The sequence below is a fragment of the Typopeltis vanoorti genome, chromosome 4 (assembly GCF_054136105.1).
Source record: "Typopeltis vanoorti isolate ZY-2024b chromosome 4, IOZ_Tvanoo_1.0, whole genome shotgun sequence".
In the NCBI taxonomy this organism is placed as follows: domain Eukaryota; kingdom Metazoa; phylum Arthropoda; class Arachnida; order Uropygi; family Thelyphonidae; genus Typopeltis; species Typopeltis vanoorti.
Window position 1 is genome coordinate 16,599,536 of NC_143552.1, and position 22,659 is coordinate 16,622,194.

At 35.5% G+C, this 22,659-nt stretch overlaps 1 protein-coding gene across 1 annotated transcript in view; it reads left to right on the forward strand.

Moving 5' to 3' along the window:
• Window positions 1-22,659, forward strand: part of LOC150107129 (G patch domain-containing protein 3-like) — a 120,926-nt gene that overhangs the window by 45,304 nt on the left and 52,963 nt on the right. Inside the window, exon 4 of the mRNA XM_090391652.1 lies at window positions 15,576-15,694. Within this exon, the coding sequence (XP_090247778.1) occupies window positions 15,576-15,694 (119 nt within the window). The remainder of the gene's footprint in view (window positions 1-15,575; window positions 15,695-22,659) is intronic.

Here is a 22,659-nt window from a genome sequence, read left to right on the forward strand (position 1 = left end):
GGACTGAATATAGTGTTGTACTATTTTACCTGGGTAAGTAGTACAACACCAAGCAACTCGTAGCAAAGGTGGAGCAAGCTACCAACACTCCTATCCTAGTATCTCCCATAATGCAAAACACATCTCCTTGTGGATATGTATACTGTTATGCATTATAGTGGCCAATCCCTTAATGCATAACAGTATACATATCCACAAGGAGATGTGTTTTGCATTATGGGAGATACTAGGATAGGAGTGTTGGTAGCTTGCTCCACCTTTGCTACGAGTTGCTTGGTGTTGTACTACTTACCCAGGTAAAATAGTACAACACTATATTCAGTCCTGAAGATATTTTCAGGTGCAAACTTTATTTGCTCTCACTGGGATAAAGGATTAAACTATTTTTATCATAGTCTAACCTAGTGAAAAATAAACTTTCAACCTAAATGTAGCATTTGCAATAAATTAAGGACATTTTACATTTAATCAAGGACACGTTACATTAAGTCAAGCGATGCTGAAAAATTTAATGATTTCATGTTTGAACTCTGAAATCATATGCGATAATCCTTCTTTACATTCGTCTTGGATTATCATGGATAATGCAAGAATTCATAAACCCATTGATTTGTCAAATATTTGTTTTAATTATTCATGCCAATTAAAATTACTTAAGTTATGATTTATGTTGTTTTAATTTATTAAACCAAATACATCATGCTAGACTAGCACATGTAGCGTTACAGTAACCTTGCCTGTCTGAATACGCCCATTGTCTTCACATATAGTGCAGGTGTGGTCTGTAAATCTGCTCACTTTGTTAAAATAAGTAAAGGTTTTGTAGTGGACGTTGCAGTGCTTTCATTTACTGGTGATTGTGTTAGGTAATGTAAATATTGTAACATTAAATTAAATATTAACAAAATAAAAATATTTTTATAGTATTTAAAATGTCAGTAAAGAAGAGAAAGATAGAACAAGAAAATAAGGAGTTTAAAAGTGAATGGACCGGAACCTACGCATTTGTAGCAAATACAGTAGGATTTCTAATGCATTTAATATGCCATGATTTTAATATACAATAAAAAATCAAATATACTAAGACATTTTTTAAATAAACACGATACATTTGACAAAGCATATCCACTGGGAGATGAAAGAAAAAAGGCAGTAGAAGCACTGCAGTGCAAAGTAAACCCAACTAAATGTTCAGTTTCCAAATGGATAAAAGCATCAAGAAATACAACTATTGCTAGTTTTGTGGCCGCTCAAGAAGTTGTTAAATGAGGAAAACCTTTTACGGAAGGCGAATGTGTGAAAGAATGTTTTATTAAAATGTCCGAATTTCTCTTCTGCAATTTTAAAAACAAAGCGGAAATAATTACAAAAATAAAACACATGCCATTATCTGCTAAGATTGTAAGGGACAGAACTATATAAATGGCAGAAGATATAACAAATCTAAATTTGCTATATCTTCTAAATTCAGATTACAGATCTAAATTCAACACCAGGATTCTCTATTGCCTGTGACGAATCATGCGATGTAGATGACATTGCACAGATTGTACTTATTTGTAGACATGTAAACTCTCAAGGACCTCGGGAAGAATTACTCGATATACTGCCACTTACAGGAGAAACTTGTGAAGAAGACATTGAATCTGCTGTTACCACTTGCTTGAAAAGTAAAGGTAATAATATTAACAAAATAATATCTATTGCGACCGATGGGTCGCCGGGCATGAAAGGTACAAAAAAAGGTTTTTTTTCTTTATTTAAAAAAAAAATTTTTTGCATGACGTGTTTTCCTTTCACTGCATAATCCATCAAGAGATACTTTGTGCACAAACTTTTCCAAAAGAGATAACAGTAGTGATGGATTTGGTTGTAGAAATTGTTACCAAAATAATGGCAAGATCGCTACATCATCAGTAATTTTGTGAACTTCGTAAAGAAATCAATTGCGAATATTCCGATCTTCTTTTGCATAACAGAATAAGATAGCTTTTCAGAGGTGCGGTGTTGATGCGATTTGCCACCTGCCTTGGAGAGGTTAAGTTGTTTCTAAGACAAAAAGACCTTGAATATGCACAGTTAGAAGATACTCATTGGTTACAAAAATTCTATTTTATGGTGGATATGACTTCCCATTTAAACACACTAAATAAGAAACTACAGGGAAAGAGAAATACAGTTTTGCTTTTAGAAGTGATTTCGTTTGCACAAAAATTATATTTGTTTGCGACAGACTTAGAAAAAGGCACATTATTACATTTTCCTATGTTGAAGAAATATCAACAAGAACAAGCTGATAATAATTCCATAAATTTAACCTTTTTCAAAGAAATTGTGGTAAATATGCAATCTGAATTTAATTGGAGGTTTGAGGAGTTTAGAAAGAACAAGGCAACTATGTCATTTTTATTGTGACCACTTGAAATTGATCCTACCGAATTAAAATTTTCACCTTTTGCTGGAATTGATGAGGCTGCATTTCAACTTGAGTTAGAGGACCTGAAAACCAAGGATTTCTGGAATTCAAAATTTAGAAATCTTGAAGCTGACCTGGAGGAGTTGGAGAGACAAAAATCTACCCTTGCAATACAACACAAATGGTCTGAAATAGAAGATCTTAAAAAGCAAGATCAGATTGTATTTGACACGTGGAATTGTTTACCGGACACTTGCATTCAGTTAAAAACATATGCATTTGAACTTCTATAAATTTTCGGATCGACATATTTCTGTGAGCAAATATTTTCTAATATGAATTTTATTAAAAGTAAGTTGAGAAATCAACTAAACAACGTGAGACTTTTGTCATGTTTGAAAATGAAAATTACAGCGTATTCACCGCTTATTGAGAAACTATTCCAAGATGTTCAACAACAAAAGTCGCACTAAGAAGATATTTTAAATTAAAAAAAATTAAAGAAATAGGTATGTTATTGGATTTTATACATATGTTTTTGCAAGGAGGAGGAAATCTTTGTTTTATTATTTAATATTTAAAAATATCATATAATTTCGTGTGACATGCCACTCCCTGTGTTTTACAAGTATGATAATGTTTTACTGTTAAAAAAAAATGGAATAAATAATTTAATTATAATATTTTTCAATGTACTTTCTAAATTTAAAGCGGTGATGAGCAATTAAATAGTAAATCAAATACTCGGTTCGATCCGCATAAAGAATATTTTCTTTTTCTTTGATAAGAAAGTATTAATTTATTTTCCATTATTTAGGTATATTTTAATTTTTTAACCTGCACAAATAAATCCACATGTAAAAATCAACATTCATAAAATAGATTTTTAATTAAAATATACTAATTCTGACTTACAAAACAAACACCGTGAACCGCACAAAAAACCCGAGAGGGCCGCATGCAGCCCGCGGACCATTGGTTGCGCATAACTGCGTGTGGTTCCCTAAATTTTTTTTTAACAGATATAATTTTAAAAATGGCTCTTCACTCCAAAAAAGTTGCCGACCACTGCTATATACTATTCATGTCACCATCCTGCTTTTTAAGTTCCTTGGTTTATGAGTTGTTTTTTTCAAGTATCAAGAAAATCAAAAATATGAACATTAATTGCATTAAGTAGATATTGATAAATAGATGATTAACATCTATTTATTGCATTTCAATTTATTTATTACATGCGGTGTTTCAAACCACACATGTAGCTGTACAATACAGTACTACTGTGCTCAGTTTACTGATAATTTTGAAGGAATTCAAGAACCACCAGAGATTGTACGGAATGAAACAAAACATCAGTGCTCATTAATATTGCTAAACCAGTTCCAGTTTTTTACAACTAACATCACCGATCTGCTTCAAGCACATGCGGAGAGCTCAGAAATGAAGATCCCCTTGAAATGTTAACATGTGAAGCTAAGGAAGATTTAGCAGCTAAAATCCCCTTCACTCTCAAGGGATTTGATGAAGCTTTTCAACATGTAAAAAAATCAGTTGAGATTTCAAGTCACAAGATTCAAATTTTGAGCCCACCAGAATAAGATTTCAAAAATGTTTATGTATGGTGTCATAAAATTTATATAGAAAAAAGTCTAGACCTGACTTGGAAACAACTCATCATAATTAATTTGATTTTAAAGGGTACGTTTTCATGCTTGGAATTTTTCTGAGAAAAAAAAAATTGATTTTCATATCTTTATGACCTTTATTTACTATGATCACATTTCGCTGTTGAGAACATGACCCGTTTTTTAACATTATGTCTGTGGGAAATAAAATTCCCAATTTACGAGTCTGTGTGCTCAGAATGAATTAATCCATAAACACATGTGAATATACTACTACACTTCTTGTTCCACTCTTCTACAGGACACTTAAATTCCAACATAGTTGAGATTGAGATTTTCATCTTCTAGTGTTCCTGGTATCTAATAAACTGAAATTAAATAAATATAAATTATTCCATAAAATTTAAATATCATTGACCTTCAAATTAAAACATACATTCAGGAAAAATAACACTTCCTCATTTAACATAAAGGGAAGACTGATCACAAGACTATTAGATATATATAATATTATGTAGCATCCAATTCCAACATGGTAGTCAAGAAGAAAACAGTAATAACATAGTTATCTTGTCCTATGGGCAAGTAAACTCCTTTTTCCATGAAGAACACTATGAAAACTACCTAAAGAATAAAATACATAAAAGCAGCAGCAACAACAAAACAATCTTCATGCCATTATCACATAAAAATGTCAAAGCATTTTCTGAGAAAATTAAAAATTTTTCAGTTTAGCACTTAACTATTTAAAAACCTGAAATCATTCAAGACAAACTAAATGCTGAAAGACGTACACAAAAATGATGATTTATAACTGTGTCAAATTTCATTACAGTATTAAATTTTTGTTGCTATAATATAACCAGAAAAAGGTATATTTCAGGGCAGTATTGCTTTTAATATCAGAAATATGTACTAACTTATTATTGCACAAATATGTATGCAAAGTGCAAGCCATCATGCTTCACAGAGCCTGTGCTTCTAAGTATTATAGGCCCTGTAATAATTGCAGACCATACTGCCATACAATTATTAAAAGACAGTTTGTGGTACATACATTCCTTCAATAAATTCCTTCAGATTTAAGTATCGCATTATGAAGTATCTGATGATGTTTGTTTAAATACGTTTAAGTGCTGTGTTGGTATCCAGAAAATTAACCGAAAAAAATTTATTGAACCACAATTTACCAAAAGGTAATTCATTAAAAAACAATTAATCAAATAAATCATAAATTGAATGACAGTTAATCAAAAGAACAATTAATCAAAAAGCCGTTGCTCAAAAAAAAACAATTTATCGAAACTGCAAATCATCGAATGAACAGTTCATTGAAAAAAAGAATTATAAGATGTGGACTGAAATGTTTTTATCAAAAACAACTGTGGTTTTTATTGGATTAACTCGTGGTGCAGGTGAAGCTTAGCATGATGTCCCCTTGATATTCCTTTTAGTCAGTGTGTGGGTTTTACAGAATCTGGAATAGATTGTGTAAAATCTTTATATTGACATGGATACTTTATCTAATGGAATCCTTACATACCTAATTAAAGGCATATATATTAGTCATTATCATTATTTTTAGTAGTAGTAGTAATAAAAATGGTTATTATTATTATTCCCCTCATCATTTTCTCTCATTAACCTAACGGTGGTGGGAGAGCAAATTACTAGGGAATAATTATAGAACAACATGGTTTTCTATTGTCTTTCTTGTCTGATAAGTGTTTCCTGTCTGTAAACGTGTGCATGTTCATTTGACTGGTTTGCCTGTTTCCCAGAGGGAAAACCCTGCCATCTCTGTATGAGGCCTGCTAAGTTGGCTTCATTTGAATACGACTGATAATAATTATTCGTGTCATAGACAGAATTCGAACCAAGTCTTTCAACTAAAGGGCTCCGTTTATACTGACTGAATTATGGAGGCTCCATTATTATCGTGATTATTATTAGTAGTATTAGTATGCGACTTCTGCATACACACCACTTATATGGGATTGAATTTTACTCAGATTTTGTATTTGAAATTTTTACAAAAATTTGTCAAACCATCTATTTTTCAGTTCAACTATATTCAGGGCTACAAAATGACATGTCGAAATTATTATTAAGAGAAAGACCTCCACAGAGTCAGTTGACTCATCGAGAGAGACCACATACTACATGCACCAGCTATCATACTTATTCTTGAATATATTCATACTGCTTGCACACAAAACATTGATGACAATCCATTTCAATCATGCATGACTCCATGAGAGAAAAATCTAGCCCTCACCACCTTCTTAATAGCATTCATTCTCTGCTTCCAAGGATGTCCTCTTGTCCTTTCCCAGCCCTCCATAAAACAACATGAAATCTGACATCCATTGACTGAAATCCTGTATGACCCTTTCAGAAGTTTGTAAGTCTCAGTCATATCACCCCTCTTTCTCCTGTTTGCTAATGTCTGCAGTCTACAAATTCTCAATCTATTTTCATAATCAGTATTCCACAATCCTGATATCATTTTTAACACTCTCCTTTGCATTCTTTCCACTGTATCAGAATCACAATGGAAACCAGGAGACAAGACCTGTGCACAATTGTCCAAGTGAGGTCTTATCGAGGCCTTGTAAAGAGGCAAAATGACATCCTTATCTTTGCTTGTTAAAGTTCATTTCATTTCATTTCAGAATGAACTTGTTAAAGTTCATTCCAATTAGCTTTCAAGTTGCATATTTGCAATCTTTGCTATATGGCCCCTGAAATTCAACTTCCTATCTACTAACACTCCAAGAACCCCAGCCTGATCAGTTTCTTCTATCATAATCCCACCAATATAATGCGACATTGCATAGCTAATCATCCTTATGCACATGGTATTCCTTCCACATCATCCTTTTCTTACGAATCTCTTGCTTAATAAGAGATTACACATCCATTTGATTTCTACTGTATTTATTCTTTGAACTCTCGGGACACATTCTAATATTGCATCATTTAACTATTGTTTAAATTCTTCCCATCCAGCAACCAATCCCATTCCACTGAACTCGGTATGCTCCTCAATGGTCATAATTTCCTGCTTTGTAGTTCAGCATGTAACTTTTTTTCTGAATGGAACATTCATAAACTTGGTCACGTCACAAGTAAGTACCTTATTATCAGTCACCAACTGGAGGCAGAATGGTTACGTCTTTAACTGAAATACCCTTCTGTCACATGCTGTTTGAGGAAATTGTCTCACAACAGCTCATTAAATTCATTTTCATTCTTCTCATGAGATTTTACTGTTACTCAATCAATATTTGGATAATTAAAGTCATCCATTATGATTACTCTTTTTGTGTCATCATCTCTATTTGGTGATGCATTTCTTCATCACTAGCAATCAATCTGCCAGGTTTGTAACAACATACCACAGTGTAATTGATCTTAATAAACACAAAACTTATTCTTATATAAGACCATCTGTTTAATACAACTATGTATTAAACAGATGATTTTATATAAGAATAAGTTTTGTGTTTATTAAATATACAAAGACCAAATATGAATAATTTAAATGTAATTGATCTTGTTAGATTCCACCTCACACTGTATAGTTTCAAACTCACTGCCATATGAAATACTGTTACCAATACTACAGTCATAGGTCTCAACACTAGCTGGATTCAAGTGATCCAATATCATTAGCAGCACACCCCCCCCCCTCTCCCATCCTGTCTATCCTTCCTAAAAATACTATATCCTTTACACTCAATACCAGTTAGTATGTCTGATTCTGATAGCAAGGTCTCACTAATGCCAACAATCTGATGTCCCAACATATTGACCAAGGCAACAAACTCTATCCCCCCCCCTTGTTTCTGATACACCTAGCATTCGTGTATAGACATAATAATCTACCTGCATGTTCCTTTGTATACTCTTGTCTGCAGTCTGCATGACACAGTTGGAAAACTTGCATGTCTCTCTTCTTCTCTAGTGCCTTATACATGTAGACATCTTTGCACACATTTGATGGGTCCGAACCGGATGAACACAAGTCTAAATCATTTCCTCCTCGTGATCATTTCCATGATAATGTCAATCCCCGTTTGCTTATAATTATATATTACAATAACTCTCTGACTTAATGGAATTTAAAGAAATCTGCACAGTCACTGACATCCATTTTCCCATGCCCACAATTCCAGCCTATTCAAATCATTCTGCAAGTACTGCATATCAGCAACATTCCTGATTACCTAATCTAACTTTGCATCATTAGCAAATGATGCAAAGTTGCAACTTCTTGTTGTGCACGCTATTACAAAGTTATCCACCTGAATACTGAACATATGAATCCTGAGATGAGCTGGTAGTTAGCTTAGTCAACTAAATTGCATTCTGTATTGGCTTAAACCACAAATACACGGTATGCCCATTAAGTAATGAGACAATAATTATTATTGAGACCACATGTTTATTAAACAATAAAAAATAAAAGAGTAAAAAACCCAACAATTTTCAATCATCATAAGACTTACATCATCAGTGGCAATGGTGTATAAAAGTTTAACACAACAATCAAAGATTAATTGATAATTAATAGTCCATTAGATGTTTTTTTTTTTTTACTTCACAACTGTTCATTAATTGAGAACCCGAATACAAAATGATACATTTGTTACTGTATGCTTGTTGAAACAATGCACATAGATGAAGCACAATGAAGAATTAGACTATCTGACACAGAACCTCACACTTAATGGTTTTGAACCCAAGACAATCAATAAATCCTTAACACAGCTCCTGCAAATCCCTTATCAAAACAAGATTTCAAGAATGCAATCACACTGCCATACATCAAGAATGTCATGAAAAATTGGCTACATTGCCCCACAAATACAACAAAACCTCCGCATCATCCCATGAAAAAACCAGGCATCTATCAGATTCACTGTTCCTGTGGCATCTGTTACATAGCCCAGATGGGAAGGTCAGGAGAAATCCTCATGGCTGAACATATAAAAGACGTTGAAAAAAGAAGGAAACACAAATCAGGCTTGGCATTCCACACAACTACTACTACTACTGGCCATCGAGTACTCTAGCAACAGGCAAACATGTCATATGTTGATAAGAACTGTTTCACAAGAAAATTTAAAGAAGCTGCAAAAATGCAGAGAATCCCTACACAGTGCAATAAAAATCAACGCCTGATTTTACATCAATTATGGTCTGCCTTCATCAAAAATTTAACAACCTCGGATATAACACACGTGAGCCACAGAACATGGCAACAACTAGCATTGTTCCATCAAGCATACAGTAACGAATGTATCATTTGGTATTCGGGTTCTCAATCAATGAAAAGTTGAAGTCAAAAAAAAACATATAATGGACTATTAATTATCAATTAATCTTTGATTGTTGTGGGAAACTTTTATAGACCATTAGCCCTGATGATGCAAGTCTTACGATGAACGAAACTTGTCGGGTTTTTTACTCTTTTATTTTTTATTGTTTAATAAACATGTGGTCTCAATACCAGAAACTATCTCCAGAACTGCTTACCCATAGAAACCTTCGCTTAATCATCATCATTATCAAATTCCTGCCATGTATTTTCAAGGGGCATACAGGATATGATAGTACTACATGAAAAATTTACATCATTACTAACTTCCTATCTACAATTTTCCTCCAAATCAGTCTGTTGCTTGTCAAGACTCCAGCATTATCAGATCTTATATTTCTATCGTCTATGGCACTTTATACCGTATCAATCCACCTATAACTTGGTCTTCCTCTGGGTCGTTTTCCTGCCAACCTGGCAGAGAACACTTGTTTTGCTAATCTTTCCTTGTCCATTCTGTTTAAGGGACCATTCCGCCTGAGATCAGCTCTATTAATGCATTCCTGGATGCTGACAATGTCAAGTTCTCTCCTAATATCCTCATTTTTACTATGATATTGATATTGATGCTATCTGTTCATGCCTCTAATCTTTCTCAAGATTCTCATATCTGCAGTCTCTAGTCTTTGGTCAAGTGTTTTACTTCTTACCCAGCTCTCAGATCCATAAGTTAAAACTGGTTTGAACACTGTCTTGTATACAGCTAATTTAGTGTTCCGAATAATTTCTCTCTTATTCCATATGAATTTATTCAATTGACTTCCTACCATACCAGCTTTGTTCATTCTGTTGTCTATTTCCATATTTAATTTACCATCGTCACTAAAAATCGTGCTAAGTAGCTGAAATGTTTTACTTGTTCCACAGGTTCTCTAGTTGGCATTTTCAATGATTCTACCTATTTTCATTGTCTTTTTATTGCTGACCTTCATACCATATCTATTACAATAGTTATTCAATTTAGTCAGGGAATCTTGCAGACTTATAGCGGATTTATTTAGAAGTATAACATCGTCCACATAAAGCAAAGAGCTGACATTAACATCTCCAATTTTTATATCATGTTTAATATCACTTTCCTTCATAATGTGATCCATATAGATAATGAATAATAGAGGGGATAATGTACATCCTTGTCTCATAACCAGATTTAACATTAAACCATCTTCCTGTACTTTCTTCAATTCTAACTGCTGACTTATAACTCAAATAAAGACTAAGTATTACTTGATAGAATGCTCTACTGACACCATATAACTGTAGTGTATTGAATAGCTTCTCTCTTGGCACCTTGTCATATGCCTTTTTCAAATCGACTAAACTTAAATACAGATCTTTGTTATATTCCCGTGCTTTCTCAACTATTTGTCGTAAAGTGAAGATCTGATCCTGACAGCCTCTATTTGACCTGACTCCAGTCCAGCTTGTTCTTCACCAAGCTTTTCTTCTACAATTCTTCTCAAGCATACTTGCATAAATGTTACCAGGAACACTCAGTAGGGATATACCTCTGTAATTCTCAAATTCAGTTTTATTTCCCTTTTTTATATATGGGTACTATCTCTACTCCAACCATCAAGAATTCGTCCCTCTGTCGAGGCCTTCTGAACTATGCAATGCAGCCACTGTAAGACTTTTATACCACCATATTTCAGCATTTCTGGTCGAATATCATCTATTCCTGCTGCCTTTTCACATTTCAAACCTTTGATGGCTTTTTCTACTTCAAGTATGGATATGCATTCCTGTTGAGTGTTTTTTACCACTGTGCTATCACTGCTTGTTTCATTTAGCAATTTTTCCAAGTAATTACGCCGTACTTTAAGGATATCTTTTGCTTCTGTTTTCATGTCACCTTTATCATCTCTAACTCCTTTACAGCACTCTTTCTTCCATTTCTAAGCTTCTTTAACAACCTCCAGAATATTTTGCCACCTTCTTGATATTATTTATTTTCTATGTTCTTGCCAAAGTCTTCCCATGACTTTTGTTTATCTAGTTTTACACAGTGTTTAGCTTTCTTACATTTGTCTCTATATTCTCTAAGAGCACAAGCTGACTTGTTTGCCAGGAACTTTTGATATGCTTTCTTCTTTTCTTTCACTGCCTCTTTAACTTCCTGTGTTCACCATGGAGTTCTGATTTTTCTATCCTTGCAGACAGCTTCGCCACATGCCTCTCTGACTGAATCAATCAGGGTTTTCTTCAAGGCTTGCCACTGAATCTCCAAGGTTTGGTTCCTGTTCTCAAACTCTTTCATTTTTTCTTCAATAATCTTTGTGTATTTTAGTCTACAGTTCACATCTGAGAGCTGCTCATCTTTTATTCGCTTTAAAACTTTCTTACATGTTATTCTTTTCAATATGAAATTCAGTTTTATCCTGCTAAAGACTAAATAGTGATCACTTCTAATTTCAAATCCTCTGTATACTCTGGTGTCGTGCACAAGGGAGAAAACTTCAGTATCAACAATAACATAGTCAATGAGACTTTTCTTATTCCTTGCCTCTTCTCTCCATGTGAATTTGTGCACATTTTTATGTTGGAACATGGTGTTAGTAATAACCTGTCCATATCCTGAGCAGAAATCCAACAGGTATTTGCCATTATTATTAGCTTTGCTCTTTTCTCCAAATTTTCCCAAAATATTTTTTGGGAAAATTTGGAGAAAATTTTTTGGGAAAATCCCCAACAAGGGCCAACCTTTCTGTTTTCATTGTGTCAGTTGCTTTCTCCAAAGCCTCAAAAAATTCCTCCACTTCTACCTTAGTAGAACCTTCTGTGGGACCATAGGCACAAATAAGTCTCATTGTCCAGTTCCCCATTCTGATATTGAACGAGACTGCCTACCATTCAAGAAGATTAGCCTCGTATTTAGTGTTGAATACTCTGGCTACTCCGTCTTTTTCTTGATTGTCATTGCCTGAATGACAATCATTTTGTATTTTTTGCTCAGGAAGATCTCACCAGTTTTTGCCTATTTTGTTTCAGTCACCCCTATGATGTCGATCTGTTACTAATCCAATTCCTCAGCTAGCTCCATTTTTTTGCCATTCAGGCTTCTTATGTTGATAGTACTGATATTTAACTCTGGTGATGTTGAGTTGGGGTGTGTTTTCAGATTTGTTCCAGTAGCTGACTTTTCGCTGTTTGCCCTGGTTCTTTGGCAAAAACAATGGGGGGGGGGGGGCCTTGTTTAACCAGACGACACACCAACCCTCATGAAATTTTGTCATTTTGCACCATCATTTTGTATTTTGGTTTAAGCCAATAGGAATACAATTTGGTCAGCTAATTCCCAAATTTCCAGCCCATCCTCGTTCGTTCAGTATCCAGGTAGATACCCAACAGGGGTGCACCTTGAGTTGCACCCCTGTTGGGTATCTAGTTGCTCTGGTTGGTTCTCTGCATTCCTTTAAAGGCTATGTGGAGGTCTCCTTTTAGTTATACAGCTTTGACCCTTAAGCACCTTTGCTTAAACAATCATTATATCAAAATAAAGAACTTTATTTGGAGTTGTCAATTACACAGATTCGAAATAACCTATCTCCAGCTTCACGCAGTGTTTACATCTGTCATACAGGTGCTCAAAGGCACAAATGGGAACCTTCTTCAGTCTCTGGGCCACACGGCATTAAATGTCCTCAGTGTCACTGAATCGCACCTCTTTCAAAGCACATTTCATGTTTGTGAAGAGGAAAAAGTCTATGGGATCTAAATCTGGTGAATGGGGGGGGGTCAATCACACAGATCAACCGAAGCCAGAAACTGCTTCGTGGGCTTCACACAGTGTGCGGGACCATTGTCTTGCAACAGATACCAATTGTTGTTGTGGTACAGTTCTTTCCTGACACGTCACATGATATGCCTGTCATGGGCAAGAATGCCCTAGTTTCACCACACCACATTTTCATTTGTTGGTGCAGAAACTGGCCATCCACAGCATGGTTCATCCTCCAAGGACTCCCTCCCCTCTTTAAACATTAAAAACAGTAGAATACCTGTGCACAGCTCAGACTGTCATCAGCGTAAACTTTTTTTTTTTAGGTCTTGGTCCACTTCTGTAGCAGTTTTTCATAATTTACCATAAAATTTTATCACAGCTCTTTGCTTCATGATGCAACTTCTGACACTCTCCACTCACACACTCTTATTTCAATGGTTGCCACGTGAAAACTCCTGCATCACCCGACTTGAAAGTTGCACCTGCAATTATTAATACACTCTAGTGGTCAAAACTATAAACACATTTGTTACTTTTATTCAAAGGGTTGTACTGTAAAAAATCAATCTCATTACTTAATGTGCACAATGTATATGGTGGTACATCGTGATTAAATATCATGTTAGCAGGTAGAGCTTGGTTACACACTCCACTTCGTTTAAAAAGGAAAATGACTCAAGAGGAAAACCAGAGGCTAGATTGATTGATAAGTGGAGTCTTGAAAGATTGAAGTGTCAAATCGCACAGTACTGAAGCACTGACAAATAACAATTTGTTCTGTATGTCACAAATAATGAGACAGCCAGGTAAAAAAAAAAAAAAACTGATATTATTAGGATCAATGAAGTGTGCATCCATGAGATTAAGAACGTTGAAAGCATATTTGTATGCATTGACCGTTTGACCATGTAATAAAAACTTACATAATTATATGGTATAGTTCTTAATAATTTCCCAGATTTTTGGCATGGAGATTCCATTCTCCGTATACCTTCATTCTTGTTTAATTTTTTAATTTTCAGCTATATTACACTGACAATGATCCACAAAAATGTGAATCATAATATCTGTAATTAATCTATCTTTATTAAATATTTTTTAACAGTGTGTACAGAATTTACATGACATTGTAACAGTTCATTAAAATTGCTTTGCCTCAAGTTCTACCCCTAAATACTTTTTTCAATAATTATATCTTTTCAAATTCCACAGAGCCCTGAAAAAATGAGATAAGTTTTTTGAAAGTACATTTGTAGTAAATGGTGTAATTTCATGATATTCTTATTTGTAAATGCTATTTACAAAGCGTAATTGCATTTGGCAGCAAGCCTGTCCATCACCTTGAGTTTTCATGATAGTTGCTCAGTGACTTAGGGCATGATCAACCCACAGCAAAATCTTATGTGGTAAGTTATTTTCCCTACAGTATTTTTTAACCTTATATTTGTCCACTATTTTGATGGTGGACAAACCAATCTTCGAACATTACTTGAGTCACTCATACCTTTGGCTTTCTGCACAACAGGCAGTGAAGTCTCTATGTTTCTGAAGTTCATAAGTTTTTTTTCTCTATGGTATAGTAAACGTGTTTTATTTTTAAGTCTTGACCAGTGTTTTTAAAATTTCAGACTGTTTACTGTGTCCTTCAAATCCTCAAATCCTGGCATGACCTGTTCATGATATATATGTACTATCTGGCATCCTTTTTCCACTAAAAGTCAGATTGATAATGTTCATATTTGATGATTTCAGCAAAAGTGTAGGTAAGTATATAACTTCTACTGTGTATTTGTAGCAGCCTCAGTATTCACTGTGTTGCGCTGCAGATTAGCAAGATGTTGATCCTTGATATTATCCCTGAATTGTATTTAATTTAGTACAAAAGTAAGGATGAGAGTAAACAGCATTGCAGCAATATTGCAATTTTCTATGTTTGTCTTCTATTCAAGCACTTAAACTTTTTTTATTATTATTATTACACTTGCCTCTCTTGGAAAAAACTGTATACTTCATTACCACAGAATTTTTTATATGCTGCATGATTCAGTCTTTATCTTTTATGTCCCTTCTTCACTTTTTGTATCATTTAATAATGTCCATATTAGTTTCTATAGTTACAGTGCACTACTACTTACATTTGAGCATTTGAAAGTAGTGAAAATTTTTGCTACTTTCCCATTTATCAAATGGGTTGAGTGTTTATATTTTAATTATGACAAATGATGCATAGTGGCAGTAATGCAACATAATTTTCATGCAAAAGATAGTCAAGAGAGCAAAAGATGTTGCATATGTATTTGTATTTGTGCATAACTCAAAGTATGTAAATCAAAATTTCTTAAGTAGTCTTCTTTGTCTGTATGTGAAAGGAGAGAGAGAAATCGGGAGATTTTAATTTGTTCACTGAAAATTTGTTCATTACAGATGGTGGTGATGCTGATGCAAGAGATCTTTTACAGATAAGAAAAGAAAAATTACAAATCTATTCTTGGGAAAGCAAGTTAACTGCTTCCAAACTGGGAAATTTTGAAAAGCATACTAAGGTGAGGAAAGGTTTAACATGAAAAAAATGCAAAGTATTTTTTGACTAAAGAATATGTTCCTGATTTGTTTTTAGTTCTCTCAAGGGTATTTTAATTAATTTTCTGGAGATATTTCATTTCAGACACTTGAAATATCTTTCCAGCTTCATTTCTGACATGTTTCAGCTCAATAGAGAATAGTGGGAATGATGATTGAATTATACAGCTTAGGCTTCAAATGTTTTATTCATAATTTTTTGGATATTTTTTATAATTTAGTTAAGTAGTTCATTGTATCATTTTTTAATAGATATCAGGCCGGCTTGGTTGGCCGAGTGGTTAGCATATCCACTCCCCCAGCCAAAAGGCTGCAGGTTCAAATCCTGCTTGGGCATGGATGTTTGTGATTGTCTGTGAAAATAATAGTGGCGATGGTGGACAGTAGATGAGGCGGTTTGTGGATGAGGTAAAGTCAGCAGCAAACGCAGATAGTTAAAACTATTTACTTTAATCGATTTACTTTACTTTTACTATTACTTTAAACTTTAATCGATAGTTTAAAAGTATTGTTACGACCACTGTTCTTCCTGTCATCATTATTTTTGTTTTATTAATATTAATTGACATCTTATATATTTAATAAATATATTATATATCTATTACACACACGTTGATGCTTGGAGGGCATTTGAGGGCAGAAAGGAACTGTATGTGAGAGACTGCACATTTGAATGAGAAAGGACATAGGCATCTGGAGAGAGAGAGAATGCTGTTCTCTGAACAAATCAGTGTGTCAATGCAGGGAAACTAGAATTATCAGTGTGATGGTAGCAGGGGTGGCCTCTTGTGAGAATAGGTACTTGGGAGAAGGGAGAATACATCCGATAATGCTGAATCCGGTGGTGTTTGGAGGCGATAATGATAGGTTTGAAACAGTGACATTTTTATTCTTTATACTAATGCCAGAAGTATCCATAATGAAGGAAATGAATTGGTGGCACTGATAGCATCAGCCTGTCCAAAGATTATTGAGATCCTGAGATGTGGTTGATGGAAGATTTTCAACAGGATAGGAAGGGAAAATGTGGCGGTGGAGTACTGCTTATGATAAGTGATGACTTTTATCCTCTCAGAATGGAGGATTTAGAGGGTAATGGCACTAATGGTTTTGAAAGCATAGTGTGTGTGTGAGGTAGAGATAGGTAAGACAGGATATTTAGTGGGGTTTTGCTACAAGCCTTGGAGTATAGAGGGTGAGGAGTCGGATATGTTTAGGCATTTAAGCTCGGCAAGTGCAAGAAGAATGATTGTTATGGGAGATTTTAACTACAGCAATAAATTGGGAAGAGGAAACTGCATGTAGTAATGAGGGCATGGAATGTATAGAATTCTTAAGGGACAAAAGTCTTAGGTAGCAGTATGTAATAGAAGGAGCTTTGAGGTTCAAGAGTTTTAGATTTGGTCATATATCAAAAGAGCTGATTATTGGCATCTCTGCCCCAGTTGGAGAAAGTGACCGTGTGGTTTTGACTTGGAAGATGTATAGACTTGCAGGAGTATCAAAGAGATGGGAACATATGTGGAATTATAAGGCAGGTGATTATAATAGTCTTAGACGACAACTTGGAGAAGTTTCATGGAGAGAGGAATTGGAAGGGCAAGATATCATTAATGCTTGGGAACTTGTGAAGGAATATTTATCAGCAGCAATAGTATCCTGTATACTGTGAGTGAAGAAGAGAACACAATTTGTGTAAAGTGGATAACAAACAATGTCAAACAAGAACTCCAGGTTAAAAAAGAGGTTATGGAAGAGATATAAGGAGAGGGGTGGAGAACAGATGCATGAAGAATATAAGACTCAGCTCAGTCACTCTCCAGATTCTGGAGAGTGACTAGTATGATAAGGAAGGCAAAACTGGAATATGAGAAGAGATTGATCCTGAGATCCAAAGAAAATCTTAAATAATTTTTTAGCTATCTGGCCAGTAGAAGGAGAAATGATTGTGGAAGAATGACATTGTTGGATAAAAATGGGAATAGAGTGACTAATGCAAAGGACATAGTGGATTTGTTCAATGAACATTTTATTGGGTATTTCATCCTAGAGAAGTAGGTTTTAATACTAGAGGGATAGGGAAGGTTTAGAAGTGCAAGAGCAGAGTGTGTTTCAAATATTAAGTACTCTGGATGTCAATAAAGCAGTGGGACTGGATGGAATTTTGCCACGAGTTTCGAGAAAATGTCTAAAGAACTGACAGCTCCCTTAACCTGGCTTTTCAATGAAAGTCTGGTCAAGCGAAAGGTACCCAAGGAGTGGAAGGAAGGTAGAATATATAGCATTGGGTCAACGTGTCAAAGTGAGAATCAAGTAGACAAAGGAATGATGAATGCCACCCACTATTCGGCCAGACCACAATGCCTGAAATTCTAAGAGCCCGACATAACTTCCTAGCAACTGTTGAACCACCTAAAAACCCTCCAGAGACAAGACTTCAACAATGGCTTACACTATATCCTGAGAATAATACTTATATCCAACAGCCGAACATCTTCCATGTGGTGCCCACTTGGACTGGAATACTTGGAAAAACCTCAACAGACTTTGAACAACAGGACGCTGCAAACAAAACCTCATCAAATGGGGCTACCTCACTGAACCAGATAATTGTGAGTGTAGGACAACCCAGTCCATGGAACACCTTCTTTCTTGTCTCCTTCTTCAATCACCTTGCACAAAAGAGGACCTTATATCCTGCACAGAAAGAGCAGAAGATACTGGAGGAACATCTGACCGTATTTATTGTATATAACTTATGTATAGTTTCTTTCTTCATATTTTACTTGTTATTCACTGTATAATTCACTTATCAAATTTAAGCAGTTCTCATTTGTAATATATCCTAATTTGTTGTATATAATGTTGTACCACTTACTTACTACTGTACCACTTGTGTTTCGATACAAAATAAATAAAAACATAGCTTTATTAAGGGGCGTTTTTGCTTTAGTAATATGATTGCCTTTTATAATAACGTGGCAAGAGCGGTTGATGAAGGAAAGGCATATTCTGCAATTTTCTTAGACTTGGCGAAGGCATTTGACAGGGTGCCACATGATAAGCTGATATTTAAGTTGCATAACATGTGTTTAGATGTCAGGTTAGTCAACTGGATTCAGGATTGGCTGTCTAATAGGTATCAATGGTGGGGCAATATCAAGGAGGCAGAACGTTACAAGTGGTGTTCCACAGGACTCAGTTCTGGGACCTGTATTGTTCAACCTTTATATCAATGACATTATCAGTGGATTGCAAGGGGACATTCAGTTGTTTGCAGATGATGTGAAGCTGAGAAGAGTTATTAGTAATAGGTCAGATGTGGCAGCCCTCAAGAGTATTTGAATAAACTAGACAAATGAATGGGGGTGTCAGTTTAATGCAGCAAAATGTAAAGTCTTGAAGTTTGGGATACAGCATACTCTGTTGGAGGAGCTATACTGGAGGAAGCATGGAATGCATTGCCTAATAGAGTGGTGAGAGCATGAATGGTCAGTTCAAGGAGTGCTATGATAGACTTTGTATTTTCTAGGATGGGCCTCCCATGATGAGTCTTTTTATCCATGGAGGCTATAATATCCTGAATAATTATAATATATATACATATATATATATATATAGTAGAGGTGAGAGTACAGAAACATTGAAGGGATATTACAATTTTGCACCATTGCTTTGGTGTTTTAATAAGATTCATTAATATTTTAAGCATTTTATTGTCTATATCTTCCTTTAGGGAGTAAATTTTTTCTGTTAACAGAGTGAAAGTCCCAAACAGCAGTCTCAAATGCTTGTTCAAAATTGAAAAAATTGCATGGTCACTTGTCTTTTTTCCTGGTTCTTATTGCAGTTCTGTATAGGGTAAGGCAGAGCTCAAGAAATCCACTCACCAGTTATGAGAGACAAGTGGGGAGTGAATTTTCAGCCTCATTTTAAATGCTTTCCAAATATATTTACTTTGCATAATTAAATTTTTTTTTTTTTTTTAATGCATAAGCCTCTGTGGCCTTGTGGAAGTGGCATTTGCATCCATAGCACTAGTCAGCTGAAGAAAACTACTCTCAGTTCAAATGTAGTCACCAACTAGAGGAACCTTTTTTGTGATCCTTTCTTCAAGTTCCCAAGTTAGCCGATCGTGGGCATGGGCAAGCGGATTTTTTCTCCCGGAAACTGGTTTTTCATCCTGTAAACTCGAGAAAATACAACCTACACTATTTCAGACTGTGTTAGAATTACAGACCACAAGATGGCAGCATTTGCTCCTTCTCTTCAATTAGCAATAGTCTTGGGTGAGCTATTTTTGATTGGCTACAGGTGTAGATTGAACTTTCTCCCCCTCTGTGTCCAAAAGTTAGATAGGAGTAAAAAGGTCTCACCTACTCCTTATAGGAAATATTATGCATTAGCAGTTTTATTTTTTAAAGCATCAGTTCATTCAATGCGAACTATAGGTGTGAAGATTATGGGTGTTGCCAACAAATTTATTAGAGAAGTTTTATTTCCAAAGAGTTAGAAATAAAATTTCTGGATCCCAAATCCTTAATTTGAACACTACAGCATTCCCTTTAAAAGAATCACAAAAACATTTAATTTACTTCCATACTTTTATCTTCTTTATTATTATTATTATTATCCAGGCCTCCATGGAGTTAAAAGACTCATTGTGGGAGGTCATTCTTAGGAAACACAAAGTTTATCATAGAACTCCTTGAACTCATTGACCATTCTTGCTCTAGCCACTCTCTCAGGCAATGCATTCCATGGTTCAACCACCCTCCATGCAAAGAAACCACTCCTCACCCTCTTTCTCACAGCTATGGCCCCCTTGTCATCGCTCCTTCCTGCTGTTCCACCAAGCAAAAGAACTCCCCAATGTCTATCCTGCAACTGCCTCTCAACATTTTAAAAGTCTTGATCATATCACCTCTCCTTCTATCCACCAAACTCTGCAGTCCACATTCCCTCAGCCGATCCTCATAATTGACATTGTACAGTCCTGAAACCATCTTTTTTATCCGCCTCCGCACCCTTTCAACTGTTCAAATCCAGGGGACCAAATTTGAGAACAATAGTTTAAGTGTGGTCTGATCAGGGTCTTATACAACTGAATGATAATTTTTCTATCTCTACAGGTCAGCATCCTTCTCGGTATTGCAGCAATCCTCTGAGTTACCTTCACCACTTTTGCAATATGCCCCCTGAATTTCAGTTTTCTATCAATCATCACCCCAGATCTCTTGTCCCCCATACTTCCTCCATCGAGAATTATGCATCCTCTCATCGATGGTTCCCAAACTTCAAGGCTATATTTTGCTGCATTAAACTGACACCCTTATTCATTTGCCTATCTGTCTAGTTTATTCAAATCTAGACAGATAGGCAAATGAATAAGCTAATTTGAATAAACTAATAGCGCATTTGCGATATTACTAATAACCCTTCCCAGCTTCACATCATCTGCAAACAACTGAATATCCCTCTGCATTCCATTGACAATGTCATTGATATAAAGGTTAAACAATACAGGTCCCAGTACTGCACCCTCTGAGACGAGACCCCCCCCCCCTCTCTCTGTAACCTTCTGTCTCCATACTGCCCCAGCATACACAACTCTGAGACCTATCAGACAGCCAATCCTCAATCCATATGACTAACCCAACACTTAAACCCATGTGCTGCAACTTAAATATCAGCTTATCTTGTGGCACCCTGTCAGACAGACGCCTTTGCCAAATCCAAAAAAAAGCAGTATATGCCTTTCCTTCATCAACTGCTCTTGTCACTTTATTATAAAAGGCAGTCATATTACTAAAGCAAGAGCGCTCATTAACAAATCAATGTCGATTCTCACAAATAACATTACCCTCATCTGCCTAATGCTGTATATAGTCCCTCACTAATTTCTCCAAGACTACTGATGACAACTACTGATGACACACAAACTGGCCTATAATTAGACACTTCCAGTCTGCTTCCGCCTTTGTGCAACGGCACTATCTTACTTTCCTTCCATTCGTTGGGTACCTTTCCTGCAGCCAGACTTTTATTGAAGAGCCAGGTCACCAGAGCTGTCAGTTCTTTACCACATTCTCTCAAAACCCGTGGTGAAATACCATCCAGTCCCACACCTTTACTGGTATCCAGAATACTCAGTATTTGGAACACACTCTCCTCTTGCACCTCTAAACCCGTAACCAGCCCCCTATCCCTCTGGTATTGAAACCTTCTTCTCCAGGATGAAATACTCCAATAAAGTGCTCATTGAACAACTCCACTATGTCCTTTGCATTAGTCACTCTATTCCCATTTTTATCCCACAATGTCATTCTTCCACAATAATTTCTCCTCCTACTGGCCACATATCTAAAAAATTCCCTAGGATTTTCTTTGGATCTTAGTGCCAATCTCTTCTCATATTCTAGTTTTGCTTTCCTCGCCATACTGGTCACTCTCCTAGCCTGCATCTTATATTCTTCATGCATCTGCCCTCTACTCCTCTCCTTATATCTCTTCCATAATCTCTTTTTCAACTGCAATTCCTGTTTGATATTGTTTGTCATCCACTTTACATCAAATTGTGTCCTCTTCACTTGTGGAATACAGCTTACTCTGCTGCTAACAAATATTCGTTCACAATTTCCCAAGCACTAATGATATCCTGGCCTTCCAATTCCTCCCTCCATGAAACTTCCCCAAGTTGATGTCCAAGACTATTGTAATCATCTGCCTTATAATTCCACATATATTCCCATCTCTTTGATACTCCTGCATGTCTATTCATTGAACAACCAAAGTCAAAACCACATGGTCACTCTCTCCAACTGGTGGAAGAGATGTCATCTCACTTATTATCAGTTCTTCTGATGCTATGACCAAATCCAAAACTCTTGAATCTCTTGTTCCCTCTATTACATGTTGCCTAAGACAT